Source organism: Ranitomeya variabilis, chromosome 3, assembly GCF_051348905.1.
Source record: "Ranitomeya variabilis isolate aRanVar5 chromosome 3, aRanVar5.hap1, whole genome shotgun sequence".
Lineage (NCBI taxonomy): Eukaryota > Metazoa > Chordata > Amphibia > Anura > Dendrobatidae > Ranitomeya > Ranitomeya variabilis.
Window position 1 is genome coordinate 655,909,495 of NC_135234.1, and position 14,785 is coordinate 655,924,279.

At 40.7% G+C, this 14,785-nt stretch overlaps 1 protein-coding gene across 1 annotated transcript in view; it reads right to left on the reverse strand.

Annotated features, from left to right (window-relative positions):
- Positions 1 to 1,198: 1,198 nt before the first annotated feature.
- The window catches only part of LOC143818468 (uridylate-specific endoribonuclease D-like), a 41,789-nt gene continuing 28,202 nt past the window's right edge, over positions 1,199 to 14,785 (reverse strand). The window contains 3 exon segments of the mRNA XM_077299763.1: positions 1,199 to 1,347; positions 6,993 to 7,135; positions 10,650 to 10,756. Of these exon segments, the coding sequence (XP_077155878.1) occupies positions 1,236 to 1,347; positions 6,993 to 7,135; positions 10,650 to 10,756 (362 nt within the window). The 3' untranslated portion in view covers positions 1,199 to 1,235.

Here is a 14,785-nt window from a genome sequence, read left to right on the forward strand (position 1 = left end):
CGCCGATTTGGTTCGTGCCTTTCACTTGGCTCGTCCTGATCGGCCTGGGGGCTCTGGTGTGGGTTCGGTGACCCCTCCTCAAGGGGGGTACTGTTGTGAATTCCGCTCTTGGGCTCCCTCCGGTGGTTGTAAGTGGCACTTTTGTGAGTTCTGCTCTTGGGCTCCCTCCGGTGGATTTAAGTGGAACTGCTGCTCCTTGGATTTAGCAGTCAGCAGCTGCTTCCACTGATCGTCTATTCTGGCTCGGCTATTTATCCTGGCTCTATCCTTCAGCTAGGGCCAGTTGTCAATGGTTCCTGCTTGGATTCACATCTCTCTTTGATTTCCCTGATATTCTGACCAGTTCAGCAAAGATAAGTCCTTGCTTTGTTCTTTTGCTTTCCACTTGTTGTGGACTTAATCGTTCAGCACATTCTATGTTTTTTTTCTAGTCCAGCTTGTCAGTATGGATTTATTCAGTTAAGCTGGAAGCTCTGGGAAGCAGATTTACCCTCCGCACCGGTGTGGAGATTTTTGTAAACTCTGTGATGGATTTTTCTAGTTTTTAATACTGACCGCACAGCATTCTGTCCTGTTCTATCTATCTAGCTAGATTGGCCTCCTTTGCTACATCCTAGTTTCATTCTGTGTATGTCATTTCCCTCTCCACTCACAGTCAATATTTGTGGGGGGCTGTCTGTCCTTTGGGAATTTTCTCTGAGGCAAGATAGCTTTCCTGTTTCTATCTTTAGGGGTAGTTAGTCTTCCGGCTGTGACGAGGTGTCTAGGGAGTGACAGGAACATCCCACGGCTACTTCTAGTGTTGTGTTAAGCTCAGGAACTGCGGTCAGTACAGGTACCACCTCCTCCAGAGCACGTCCCATGTTGCTCCTAAACCACCAGTTCATAACAGACTCCATCAGGAAGGTTTCCTGTAAGTCACCTAAAATATCTGCACTATAATCTCTTATATTGTCTGAAGGACTGGTATCTAGCACCATACGGCCACTGTATGGCGTTAATATCGGTCTTGGTCTTTGTATAGTGAATTTTATTCAGTAATAGCCTGACCATTTGCTTAGGTGCCTACTACACACACTTTAATTAGTGAGCGCTCCTTAGATGTAAACAGGTTACCTGGTTGAGGTCCACTCAGACGTGTTTCCAATCAGCCTAACAGTAACATTGAAAACAAACAGCTGACAGAATATTTGCAGAGGAAAGATTTTATTTGCAAATGGGTAAGACTGTTCTATCTAAACGACTGGGTAAGAAGATGCCACATATCTCTTGCCATTTCCATATGTTAAGTTGGCCCACGTGTACGTTTGTATCTTCAAAGTCTGGCCACCCATTTTGACGGAGCACCTAAAAAATAAAATGAGAATATTCAGTAACTACAGCAGTGCAAGAAGGTTTTATAATACCCCCATGAAACACATTTATATTTAAATCAGTAAATCTTTATTTAGACAAGTATATGACAAAAAGGACTAAATATAAAAACAATTAAAAAGGAGATAAACTTCAGAATATGAATATAGATTTTTTTATCTTTCCATCTAGAAAGATGAAAATAATGTACTACAAACTGAGACCTTTCATAAGGACACAGCACTCAATGCCCTGCTATGTTCAGGATCTTCTCACTTTCAACCACTAATTCGAAACATACCCATTGGACAGCACCTAAGGATCCAAAGGAATTTTTCTGGGATTCTATGTTTTTTTGAACAGGCACGTGATTTGTCCAGAAGATTCAGAGAATGGGCATATAGTCAACATACTATCAGAAAAGAGTTCAGAAGGGCATGTGTTACAACAAGGAAGGACCCTTTTAAATCGAAATGAAAGCAACTATTATCTATTGATCATGAAGTAAGATTTATTACACAATATAACAGTAAATGGGCCCTCATGGGAGCAGTTCTTGACAAATTTTGGTCGATCTTGTCTTCTGATACTATTTTGAAGAACTACATGCGAGATAGACCTACTATCACCTGTAGGAGATCACAAAATCTAAGGGACACCCTGGTAAGGAGCTTTTACCAGAGTAAGAAGATTGAGAATGCCTTTGGATCAAAAAGTCAAAGATGGGCTATTTTCCATGTGGAAGATCTATCACCTGCCCCAAAGTGGCAAAACCAGAATGGTAATTTCTGCTCTGGATGGTTACCAATGGTCTTCTGAATATACTTGGGTGTCGTGTGATGTAGTGAGTCTGTATTCATCTATTTCTCACCATACCATTATCAGTAGTCTTTCCTATTTTTTCGGATAGGTACAGTACCTATAGGGAAGAAGTTCAATCATTTATTGTAGATGTGGTTTATTTTATACTCACTCACAATTATTCTTCTTTTGTTGGACAATTTTTTTTGCAGAAACAGGGGGTTAGTATGGGGGTAAGTGTTCCCCCTCGTTAGCTAACATTACAGTAGCGGTGTGGGAGGAAAGATATATTTTCAACGATAATAATAATCCCTTCATCAATAGACTACAATTCTTTGGTCGCTATATTAATGATCTGATCATTATTTGGTGCAGTTGGAGAGATTACGGATTTTACTAACTACATTAATAGCAATGACTTCAATTTAGTGTTTACAATTCCTATGTCAAATTCTTCCATCAACTACCTTGACATTACACTGACTGCAGATCCCACTACATATAGAGTGATAATCTCCTTATAGAAAACCCACAGACAGTAATTCCATTTTGGAAGCTCACTCTTGTCACCCCAAACATGTTACAACTAATATTCCAGTGGGAGAATTTATCAGATTAAAAAGAAATTGTATGTTTACAAGTACATTTGAAAAAGAAAGAGACATGGCTATATGTAGACTTAGAGACAGGGGTTTCCCAAATTGGACGGTGACAAAGGCAAGTAGTATGGTGAACAAATTAGACAGAAAATCACTATTGAATGGTGGTAATAGTAGTTCTGAGCCTCTCTCAATAGTGTCCTGCAGAAAACACACTAACATTATTTAAAAAAAATAATTATACTTTGTTCTCAATACATTTTACCACTGAATTTAGTCCACAATATAATGATATTATTAACATCACCAAAAAATACATCCCCATCTTGCATAGTGATGTTAAACTTGCACAAGTTTTAAAAGATACCAATGTACGTTTTGTGGCTAAAAAGGCTCCTTCTTTGGGAGATATTTTATTCCCCAGCCTATTTTTGAGTAATGAAGGAAGTATTAACCTACAAACGTTTTACAAATGTGGACACCACCCTTGCAAAATGTGTAATTATCTGCAAAAAACGAAAAAAATTTAATCAAGTGTGACGGGGTTATCTTACCCCATAAAATCTTATATGAATTGTAACTCAGAGGGTGTGATTTATCTTATAGAGTGCAATGTATGTGGGTTACAATATGTGGGGTGAACAATTGGACGTCTAAAAAAGAGAATCAGAAAACATCTTTCTGAAGCAGCTAATGCAGCTACCTATGGTATTTCAGCTGTGTCTAACCATTGCAGATTGGTACATACTAGTAATACCAACACCCTAAAGGTTACTGCTAGTGATGAGCGAGTATACTCATTGCTCGGGTTTTCCAGAGCACGCTTGGGTGGTCTCCGAGTATTTGTTAGTGCTCGGAGATTTAGTTTTCTCTCCTCAGCTGCATGATTTATGGCTGCTGGACAGGCTCAGTACATGTGGGAATTCCCTAAAAACCAGGCAACCCCCACATGTATTCAGCCTGTCCAGCAGCCATAAATCATGCAGCTGAGGCTAGAAAACTAAATCTCCGAGCACTAACAAATACTCGGAGACCACCCGAACGTGCTCGGGAAAACCCGAGCAACGAGTATACTCGCTCATCACTAGTTACTGCCATAGAAAAAGTATTTAAATCGCACACAGGAGGTGATTTTAGGCATGAAGTACTGAATCATGAGTCCTTTTGAATCTTTAAATTGCAGACCAGGGTACCGCTAGGTTGGAATAAATGGTTGGACTTAAAATTACAGCATGAATGATTTCTTATATGGTATCAACTGTGTATGAATAATCTTTATTATAATTTTTCGTTAGTCCTAATTTATTCTTGATTTTGACAGGTTTTCAAACTATTTTTATTACCACAATATTTATTGCAGTAAGGTGTATTATCGTGTTTACAGATGGTATGTTACAATGTGACTATTTGTTTTTGCAAATTCTTTGAATGACATCACTTTGTGCTGTCATTATTAGGGTTAATAGGGCAGTGAACATCTACCTGTTAGCCTAATGATTTTAATGTTTTCACCTGTCACCTTTATGTTTGTTTATATATAACTATCACGATGAGGGACCATATTCACACCATGTGTAAGACCTGGTAGGTCAAAACACGTTGGTTGATAACCAGGGCCCCCATGAGCTGTACAAGTCTGAGACTATGTTCTTAAAAATTATCTAAATAAAATTGAAATTTTAATCAATCACTGGAGACAACTCCGTTTTCCTACCTGCATTTGACTACGCCTTTGATCAGAATGGCTCTGTGCGTGACTTGACCTTTGAACGCAATGAGTACCGGTGAGCTGACTTTTTCCATCTCCCCCTTATCCTACTAACTGATCTATGCAAATTTGGAGTCCCTTGCTCACATTGCGGCTACCATGGCAGTCTGCACACTCTGACACACTATGATACGCGATCTTCATATGCAGCGTCCTGGGCGCCAAGACTACAAGTCCTTCCCACCCTGTGGTATGTGTTATGGGATGCTGTGACATCAAGCTACTTCCGCCTATCTGGGACGCAACACCTGACAGCTTTGTATTTGCTCTGTGTGAGCTCAGCGTCGCCGTCATCCGGGTGACATGTCCACCTGACCGTGCACTGACTCTGCCCACATTGCATGCATCACTACCTCATGGTAATGGTAGGCATGTCAATGGGTGACTTGGATGCTGCACCCAGTGAGTGGTAGCGTGGGTGAACTATGAGTGCGCCAACTTACAGCTGATCAGGTGATGGGTACATTTTTGATTGGGAGCACTTGTGTATATTAGCATCTCATATTGACCCACCCTGCATACCCTTTCTGAGGAAGCATCTGGAAAAACGTATGATAGAGGGTCCAGGCTGGTAATTATATTGCATTACATGCATCATTTTCTTTGAAATGTTTGGTTGTCCTGTGCCGGGGAGATGCCTTTTTACCCTTAGTGGAAGCTCATTAATATGCATTTGCACTATAATTTCTTATTATGTGAGTACTGGCACTTTCCCTGACGTGGACATAACCACTAATTTTCTATTACATTTATATATGTACATACAGTACACTCACCGGCCACTTTATTAGGTACACCATGCTAGTAACAGGTTGGACCCCCTTTTGCCTTCAGAACTACCTCAATTCTTCGTGGCATAGATTCAACAAGGTGCTGGAAGCATTCCTCAGAGATTTTGGTCCATATTGACATGATGGCATCACACAGTTGCCGCAGATTTGTCGGCTGCACATCCCAAAGATGCTCCATACAAGGCAGGATGGATCCATGCTTTCATGTTGTTTACTCCAAATTCTGACCCTACCATCCGAATGTCGCAGCAGAAATCAAGACTCATCAGACCAAGCAACGTTTTTCCAATCTTCTACTGTCCAATTTCGATGAGCTTGTACAAATTGTAGCCTCAGTTTCCTGTTCTTAGCTGAAAGGAGTGGTACCCGGTGTGGTCTTCTGCTGCTGTAGCCCATCTGCCTCAAAGTTCGACGCACTGTGCGTTCAGAGATGCTCTTAGGCCTACCTTGGTTGTAACGGGTGGTGATTTGAGTCACTGTTGCCTTTCTATCAGCTCGAACCAGTCTGCCCATTCTCCTCTGACCTCTGGCATCAACAAGGCATTTCCGCCCACAGAACTGCCGCTCACTGGATTTTTTTTCTTTTTCGGACCATTCTCTGTAAACCCTAGAGATGGTTGTGCGTGAAAATCCCAGTAGATCAGCAGTTTCTGAAATACTCAGACCAGCCCTTCTGGCACCAACAACCATGCCACGTTCAAAGGCACTCAAATCCCCTTTCTTCCCCATACTGATGCTCGGTTTGAACTGCAGGAGATTGTCTTGACCATGTCTACATGCCTAAATGCACTGAGTTGCCGCCATGTGATTGGCTGATTAGAAATTAAGTGTTAACAAGAAGTTGGACAGGTGTACCTAATAAAGTGGCCAGTGAGTGTATATATTCTCTCCCTTACATTGAGGGTTAATACCTTTTGACACCGCTAAGTAGAGATTTAATCACATCTATAGAGGGTATTTGAGAATGTATATATGCATATGTCAATTTAACCCCTTTCCAACATCAGACATAATAGTACGCCAATGTCGGTCTCCCTCTCTTTGATGTGGGCTCCGGCGGCGAGCCCACATCTTTCTGGGGACATGTCAGCTGTTTTGTACAGCTGACATGTGCCCGCAATAGCCGCAGGTGGATTCGTGATCCACCCAGGCTATTAACTAGTTAAATGCCGCTGTCAAACGCTGCCAGTGGCATTTAAATGGCACTTCCGGCAATTGTGCCAGAAATACGCACACCGGTGACCCGTGTCACGTGATCGCGGGTCACTGGTGTGTCAGAATGACAACCCGAGGTCTCCTGGAGACTTCTATGGTTGTCACTACCGGATTGCTGTGAGTGCCACCCAGTGGTCGGCGCTCATAGAAAGTCAGCAAATCTACTACATAGAGGCAATGTGACCTTCGCCTCTATGTAGCAGAGCCGATCGAGTTGTTCCAGCTTCTAGTCTCCTATGGAGGCTATTGAAGCATGGCAAAAGTTAAAAAAAAGTCTGTATTCAGTCCTTTTTGTTGTATACTTGTCTAAATAAAGAGTTACTGATTTAAATATATATGTGTTTCATGGGAGTATTTTTGTAGGCTATATAAGGTACATATGTGATAACTTCCTTTCAATTATTTGACCTTCTTAGGATATCTAAGGTTCTATAATAGTCAGACATCTGGACATGATATACTTACTGACTATCTGGTCGTGTTACGTAACACAGAGTAAACACCGCAAAGTCAAACTCTGGGCTGGTTCCTAGAAACAATGACCCCAGGGTTTTCAGGTATGTAGCCCACTTGAACTGAAGTCCATAGGTATCAGGATAGCCTGACCACTGAAAATGTAAAAAAACCCAAAACATTAAAACATACTTGAGACATCTTGGGTCTTGTTGACTAGGTATTATCATTGATTTTGCACAAATACTGATAAACTGCCTAGAACTTTTTTATTTTTATATTGACAAATATGACTTTAACCATTTGGAGATGTGCCCATTTTTTTCTCTCCATGCCATTCAAGAGTTATATCTACATAGCTGTATGAGGGCTTGCTTTTTATATGGAGTTGTAGTTTTGATGCCATAGTAGTTTTTACCATAGATCATACTGAATAATCCAAGTACGGAGATATAGAGAAAAAGAAAAAACAGCAATTTCGCCAAAGTTTTGTTGATTTTTGTGCTTACATTCACTTCTCAGCAAAAATGACCTGGTAACTTTGTTCTATGGGTTAGTACAATTATGGTGGCACCAAATTTATACAACGCCATATTTTCAGAGCCATAAAATTTTTACTTTCTTGTGGACAGACCTGCTAAGGGCTTAATTATTTGTGGTGTGAGTTGTAGTTTTTATTGTATCATTTTGGGGACCGTAAAACTTTCTGATCTTTTTATTATACCCATTTTTTGGTGACTCTTCTTCCCCCCCCCAAAAAAAAAAAATCACAAGTTTTCTTTTTTTTTTTTGTTTCAATGTTCTCCATATGGGATTCTAAGAATCTGAGACTGCAGACATTTTTCTTTTCCAGGAAAAACTTAGGGTATATTCCATCCTTCATAGCACATAGCAATAATACCTGGCAACGTTTTAACCATAGCATACCTTTGTCAATCCTTGGATTGGAATTCAATTGCATAGTTGGCCAGGTAAGAAGACAAACTGAAGGAGCACTGGACTGAAGTTCACCATATGGGCTAAATAATTTTATATATGTTATAAGTTCAGGCAAATATTTGTGCAGCGATACAAAATACATTATTATTTTTTTAATATATTTTGCTATTTATGTAAGGGAAAAAGGTGTTGATTTAAAAAATAAATAATATATATATATATGTGTATTGTAGTAGATTCAAGCTCTCCGGCAGCCGTTAGGGTACACACAGACACCGGGTTGTTGTGTCAAATAATGTAAGATTTATTATATTTCATAAAGTTCCACAGCGTTCAAATTAAAAGAAACAACAGCAGTTTTCCAGAACAAATGAATAACAAACCAGTGCTTCACTGTCTAGGGAAAATAGTTAAAAACAGTCTCATCCAATTAGTTTTATATCCACCACTCAGGCCCTGGCAGAGACTGTCCACCACTAATGCTCTTTTCTCTACAAATACCACAGACATTGCTGAGCTAGGTCAGTTGCCTGCTATTGGACGAGCAAACCCTGAGCTGGAGTGTATGGGAGCAACCTTTCCCACCCAGGCTCTTTTGGTCGCTTTTAAATCCCTGTCCCAAAATCAGGTCCACAAAAAAATCCTCTCAGTAATCTATTGTTAGTGGTATACTTTCCTCCAGGACTTACATCACCGAGGCCATCCAACTCGGTGACACAAACCTGCCATTCAGGACTTTACCTCCTGTTTCCCTACAGTATATAATATAATAATAATAATAATTTTTATTTATATAGCGCCAACATATTCCGCAGCGCTTTACAACTTATAGAGGGGACTTGTACAGACAATAGACATTACAGCATAACAGAAATCACAGTTCAAAATAGATACCAGGAGGAATGAGGGCCCTGCTCGCAAGCTTACAAACTATGAGGAAAAGGGGAGACACGAGAGGTGGATGGTAACAATTGCTTTAGTTATTTGGACCAGCCATAGTGTAAGGCTCGGGTGTTCATGTAAAGCTGCATGAACCAGTTAACAGCCTAAGTATGTAGCAGTACAGACACAGAGGGCTATTAACTGCATAAAGTGTATGAGAACACGAGGCAAGGAACCTGATTATGTGTTTTGTTTTGTTTTCTATTTTTAATAGGCCACACAGGGATAGTTAGGTTAATGCGTTGAGGCGGTAGGCCAGTCTGAACAAATGCGTTTTTAGGGCACGCTTAAAACTGTGGGGATTGGGGATTAATCGTATTAACCTAGGTAGTGCGTTCCAAAGAATCGGCGCAGCACGTGTAAAGTCTTGGAGACGGGAGTGGGAGGTTCTGATTATTGAGGATGCTAACCTGAGGTCATTAGCGGAGCGGAGGGCACGGGTAGGGTGGTAGACTGAGACCAGAGAGGAGATGTAGGGTGGTGCTGAGCCATGGAGTGCTTTGTGGATGAGGGTAGTAGTTTTGTACTGGATTCTGGAGTGGATGGGTAGCCAGTGTAATGACTGGCACAAGGTATATAAAGTATATAAAGTATATATATATTTCAATGGGTTTCACTTTTCTTATTAGTTTCCTTAAGATATACTGCAGTACTGCAATGTATTGTGAAGTTAATGCTGTACTTCGCACTTCATAGGAGCTTTATCATGACAGACAAGTTGCTGTGGCAATCCATCATTACGTGTTTGTATCAGATGTATTGCTGAAGGCATATTAAAGGCCCTTATCAAGCTGGACCATGGCATTTTAAAGGTTAAACTGTTCCTTTTGGAACTAGCTCAGATAGTCTTCAATGCAGGCTGTATAACACAGTCGGCACTAAGGCTGTATGGCTTCTTAGGCTACTTTCACACTAGTCCGTCGGTACGGGCCATCGCAAACCGTCGGCCGATGTACCGACGGACAGTGTGTTAATTATGCACAACGGGGGCCGCGGATGCAGTTTTTCAACGCATCCGCTGCCCCACTGTAATGTCCGGGGGGAGGGGGCGGAGTTCCGGCCGCACATGCGTGGTCGGAAATGGCGGACACGAAGCACAAAAAAACGTTACATGGAACGTTTTTTTGTGCCAACGGTCCGCCAAAACATGATGTGTGGCACTCCGTCGCAATGCGTCGCTATGTATAAGTCTATGGAGAAAAAATGCATCCTGCGGGCAACTTTGCAGGATGCGTTTTTTCTGCATAACGACGCATTGCGACGTGCGTCGTACGACGCTAGTGTGAAAGTATCCTTAGACTGAAGTATAAACAGTGCACCGTTCTGCCATACATATATGACGAATGTTGCCAATGGGTTAAAATCTATAGTAATATTCCTGAAGATTCATGGATCTGCATAGGAGCTGTAAGTACAAAAGAGAATATCGTATATGTTTTTTTAAGACTAATTTTTTCATTGAGATTTTCAAACTGAAACATCACATAAACATTACAGAAAGAAAATCACTCATGACTAACCGGAGCGTAGCATTTCTTTGTCTGATGTCTGTCTATTGAAAAGCGTAGTCAAACTTATCTTTTCAATACAGTGGAAAAGAAGTTATGTTGGCACATCCTACCTTAAGGTATGGTAAAAGGACACCTCTGATTAATGGGTGTAATAAAAAACATTTCTAGTGTATACACCAAATGTAAGCATCATGTGAACAGCGCCAAAGAGCTACTTCTGTGCAGAAAGAGACAGTGAAGGAAAGTATACAATTGTTACATGAAGACAGATACTCACTGGACCATCTGCACTGTAACTCAGATAGTTGATCTCTCCAGATTTTTCTTGCTGGTAGAACTGAATCCAGCTGTGGAATCCGGAAATCTTCCCACTGTCGATCTCACCTGTGTACAGAGATCACCAATCACTAACATGTCTCTTTTGTCAGCTTCACATATCCTTTTTTTTTATCTGAGAACTGACAAGAGTAAAAAGACTGATCTCATATCTAATGTCCCGGATTCAAGAGTCTCATAAGCATACACAAGGAGACCCACGGCCAGTCCATACATCACAGACCAGTGAAAGGCGAATGTGAGACACCAGCCTTATAGATTAATAGATCAAGAATCACATTTTACCAATTAACCACTCATTTAGCATCCTAGAATTCTAAAGTACCAGGCCTCAGAAGATGAACGCTCACTGACTATTTGAGACATTGATCCTAAAAGTTATGGGTCTCAGCACATGGCGCTACCAATCAAATATGGCGCAACCAATCAAATGTGTTTTTTTAAGTAGTAAACCAGAAAAAAAAAAAATTGTAAACACCGCAATTGCACTGACACATATAATACAGTTTATATGTTATTTGTATTACATATTAAATGCCATAATTATGCAATTCAATGAATAGCAGAATTGGGATTTTTTTTTTGTCCATTCCACTTCGCAACATTTTTTTCTCCCATTTGTAGTACAGGTGCTTCTGACAAATTAGAATATCATCACAAAGTTAATTTATTTCAGTTCTTCAATACAAAAAGTGAAACTCATATATAGAGTCATTACATACAGAGTGATCTATTTCAAGTGTTTATTTCTGTTAATGTTGATTATTATGGCTTACAGCCAATGAAAACCCAAAAGTCATTATCTCAGTAAATTACAATACTTTATAATATCAGGTTGAAAAATGATTTTAAAATCCGAAACGTTGGCCTACTGAAATGTATGTTCAGTAAATGCACTCAATACTTGGTCGGGGCTCCTTTTGCATCAATTACTGCATCAATGCTGCGTGACATGGAGGCGATCAGCCTGTGGCACTGCTGAGGTGTTATGGAAGCCCAGGTTACTTTGATAGCAGCCTTCAGCTCGTCTGTATTGTTGGGTCTGGTGTCTCTCATCTTCCTCTTGACAATACCCCATAGATTCTCTATGAGGTTAAGGTCAGGCAAGTTTGCTGGCCAATCAAGAGCACAGTGATACTGTTATTTACAGTATAAACCAGGTATCGGTACTTTGGGCAGTGTGGACAAGTGCCAAGTCCTGCTGGAGAAGGAAATTTCCATCTCCAAAAAGCTTGTCGGCAAAGGGAAGCATGAAGTGCTCTAAAATTTCCTGGTAGACGGCTGCGCTGACTTTGGTCTTGATAAAACACAGTGGACCTACACCAGCAGATGACATGGGTCCCCAAACCATCACTGATTGTGGAAACGTCACACTAGACCTCAAGTAACTTGGATTGTGGCCTCTCCACTCTTCCTCCAGACTCTGGAACCCTGATTTCCAAATGAAATGCAAAATTTACTTTCATCTGAAAACAACACCTTGGACCACTGAGCAACAGTCCAGTTCTTTTTCTTCTTAGACACTTCTGGCGTTGTCTATTGGTCATGAGTGGCTTGACACAAGGAATGTGACACTTGTAGCCCATGTCCTGGATATGTGTGTGTGTGGTGGCTCTTGATGCAATGAATGCAATGACTCCAACAGCAGTCCACTCCCTGTGAATCTTCCTCAAATTTTTGAAAAGCGTTTTCTTAACAATTCTTTCAAGACTGCGGTTATCCCAGTTGCTTGTGCACCTTTTTCTACCACACTTTTTCCTTCCACTCAACTTTCCATTTATATTCTTGGATACAGCACTCTGTGAATAGCCAGCTTCTTTAGCAATGACCATTTCTGCTTACCCTGCTTGTGGAGTGTGTCAATGACTGCCTTCTGGACATCTGTCAAGTCAGCAGTCTTCCCCATGAATGTGAAGCTTACTGAAACAGACTAAGGGACCTATCTAAACACTTAGGTTTGCAAGTGTTTTTTGTTAATTATTCTAATTTTCTGAAATAACGACTTTTGGGTTTTCATTGGCTGTAAGCCATAATCATCAACATTAACAGAAATAAACACTTGAAATAGATCACTCTGTTTGTAATGACTCTATATAATATTCATATATTATATTATTATTATAATTTCACTTTTTGTATTGAAGAACTGAAATAAATTAACTTTTTGTTGATATTCTAATTTTGTGAGAAGCACTTGTATATTACAGTAGTGTTCAAAATAACAGCAGTGTGTTCAAAAACATGAGTTAATCAAAAAAATTTTATACTAGTTTTTATTTCCATGCATTGGGAACATTGCACACCATTTTCTAGTCCAGTTGGGACCTGGTTACTCTCTGCCACTATTCACACTAGGTTGGTTTTAACATTAGAGAGTGTAATTACTGTCCCAATTGGGTACACCTTGTCACGGTGGGACAGCTTTATGTTTTTTTTTTAATCAAAAACAGTGTTTACTAAATACCCTATGTTAATTATGCAATGCACTTGCTTTTTTTACTTATTTATTTTCATTAGGGTATATGCACACATTGCTTTTTCTTTGGTTTTGCTTGTTTCTATGGCCAGTGTGAACGTGCCTTTACATCATGCATGTTTTCAAGTCATACTTCAGCTCAGTTTTTTGTTTTTCTTCAATATTTTTGTATTCAGTGTAAATACGGTGTTGCCCCCTTTTCACTGAGCTGGGCAGTTCATATATAGTCCCTTCAAAGGTGGGTGTCCGGTTGGGACATGGTTACTCTCTGCCACTATTTACACTAGGTAGGTTTTAACATTAGAGAGTGTAGTTACTGTCCCAATTGGGTATACCTTGTCGTGGTGGAACAGCTTTATGCTTTTTTTTATCAAAAACAGTGTTTACTAAATACCCTATGTTAATTATTTATTGCACTTGCTTTTTATACTTATTTGTTTTCATTAGGGCATATGCACACATTGCTTTTTCTTTGGTTTTGTTAGTTCAAAACATGAAGAGGAATAGATAAGAGGAGAGACAAAACATGAACAATGGGCTTTCTAAAAAAAATAGCAGAGTCCGCATTTGTCTTTACAAACTCATGATATGTACTTTTTTGTGAATTTAGCATTCCTGGGAATCACTAACCTAATATTTAGTTGTATACCCACAGCTTGGTTTAGAACTGCTTCAGATGTACAAGTATGTTGTATAGAGTCAACCAACTTCTGGCCCCATGTGACCTGTTATTCCAGCCCACGATTCTTGGACTACATCCCACAATTGTTTGGCATTTATTGGTTTTGCCTCAGAAAGGGCATTTTTAATGTCACCCCACAAGTGTTCTATCAGATTAAGGTCCAGGGATTGCTGGCCACTCCATACCCTAATTCTGTTGGACTGGAATCAAGATTTTCATTGTTTACTGGTGTGTTTAGAGTGGTTGTCTTGTTGAAACACCCATTGAAAGGGCAGATCCTCTTCAGCGTAAGGCTTCATGACCTCTTTTAAAGAGGTTGGATTATACTCACCTAAGGGGGCAGTCCGATCCGATGGGCGTCGCGGTCCAGCGCCTCCCATCTTCATAGGATGACGTCCTCTTCTTGTCTTCACGCTGCGGCGCAGGCGTACTTTGTCTGCCCTGTTGAGGGCAGAGCAAAGTACTGCAGTGTGCAGGCGCTGGGCCTCTCTGACCTTTCCCTGCGCACTGCAGTACTTTGCTCTGCCCTCAACAGGGCAGACAAAGTACGCCTGCGCTGGAGCTGCAGCATGAATACAAGAAGAGGACGTCATCGTAAGAAGATGGGGTGCCCCGGATCGGACCGTGATGCCCATCAGACCGGACCGCAGCGGGACTGCCCCTGTGTGAGTATAATCTAACCTCTTTTTCTCATCTTTCAGGATACATCAGGGGCTTATCTACAGCATTACAGAATGATAAGCCCCTGATGCCGGTGGGCTTAGCTCACCTTCGATTTTGGGGTGACAGGTTCCCTTTAAGGTCAGCCTTCCGATTCTTTCCTCCACAAGAGTCCTAGTTTCTAATCTGGCCCCTTGAAAAAGTTAATTGCCCACCCATGACCTAGGGTGTCCCACCAAAGCTCCAAGTGTATTATGAG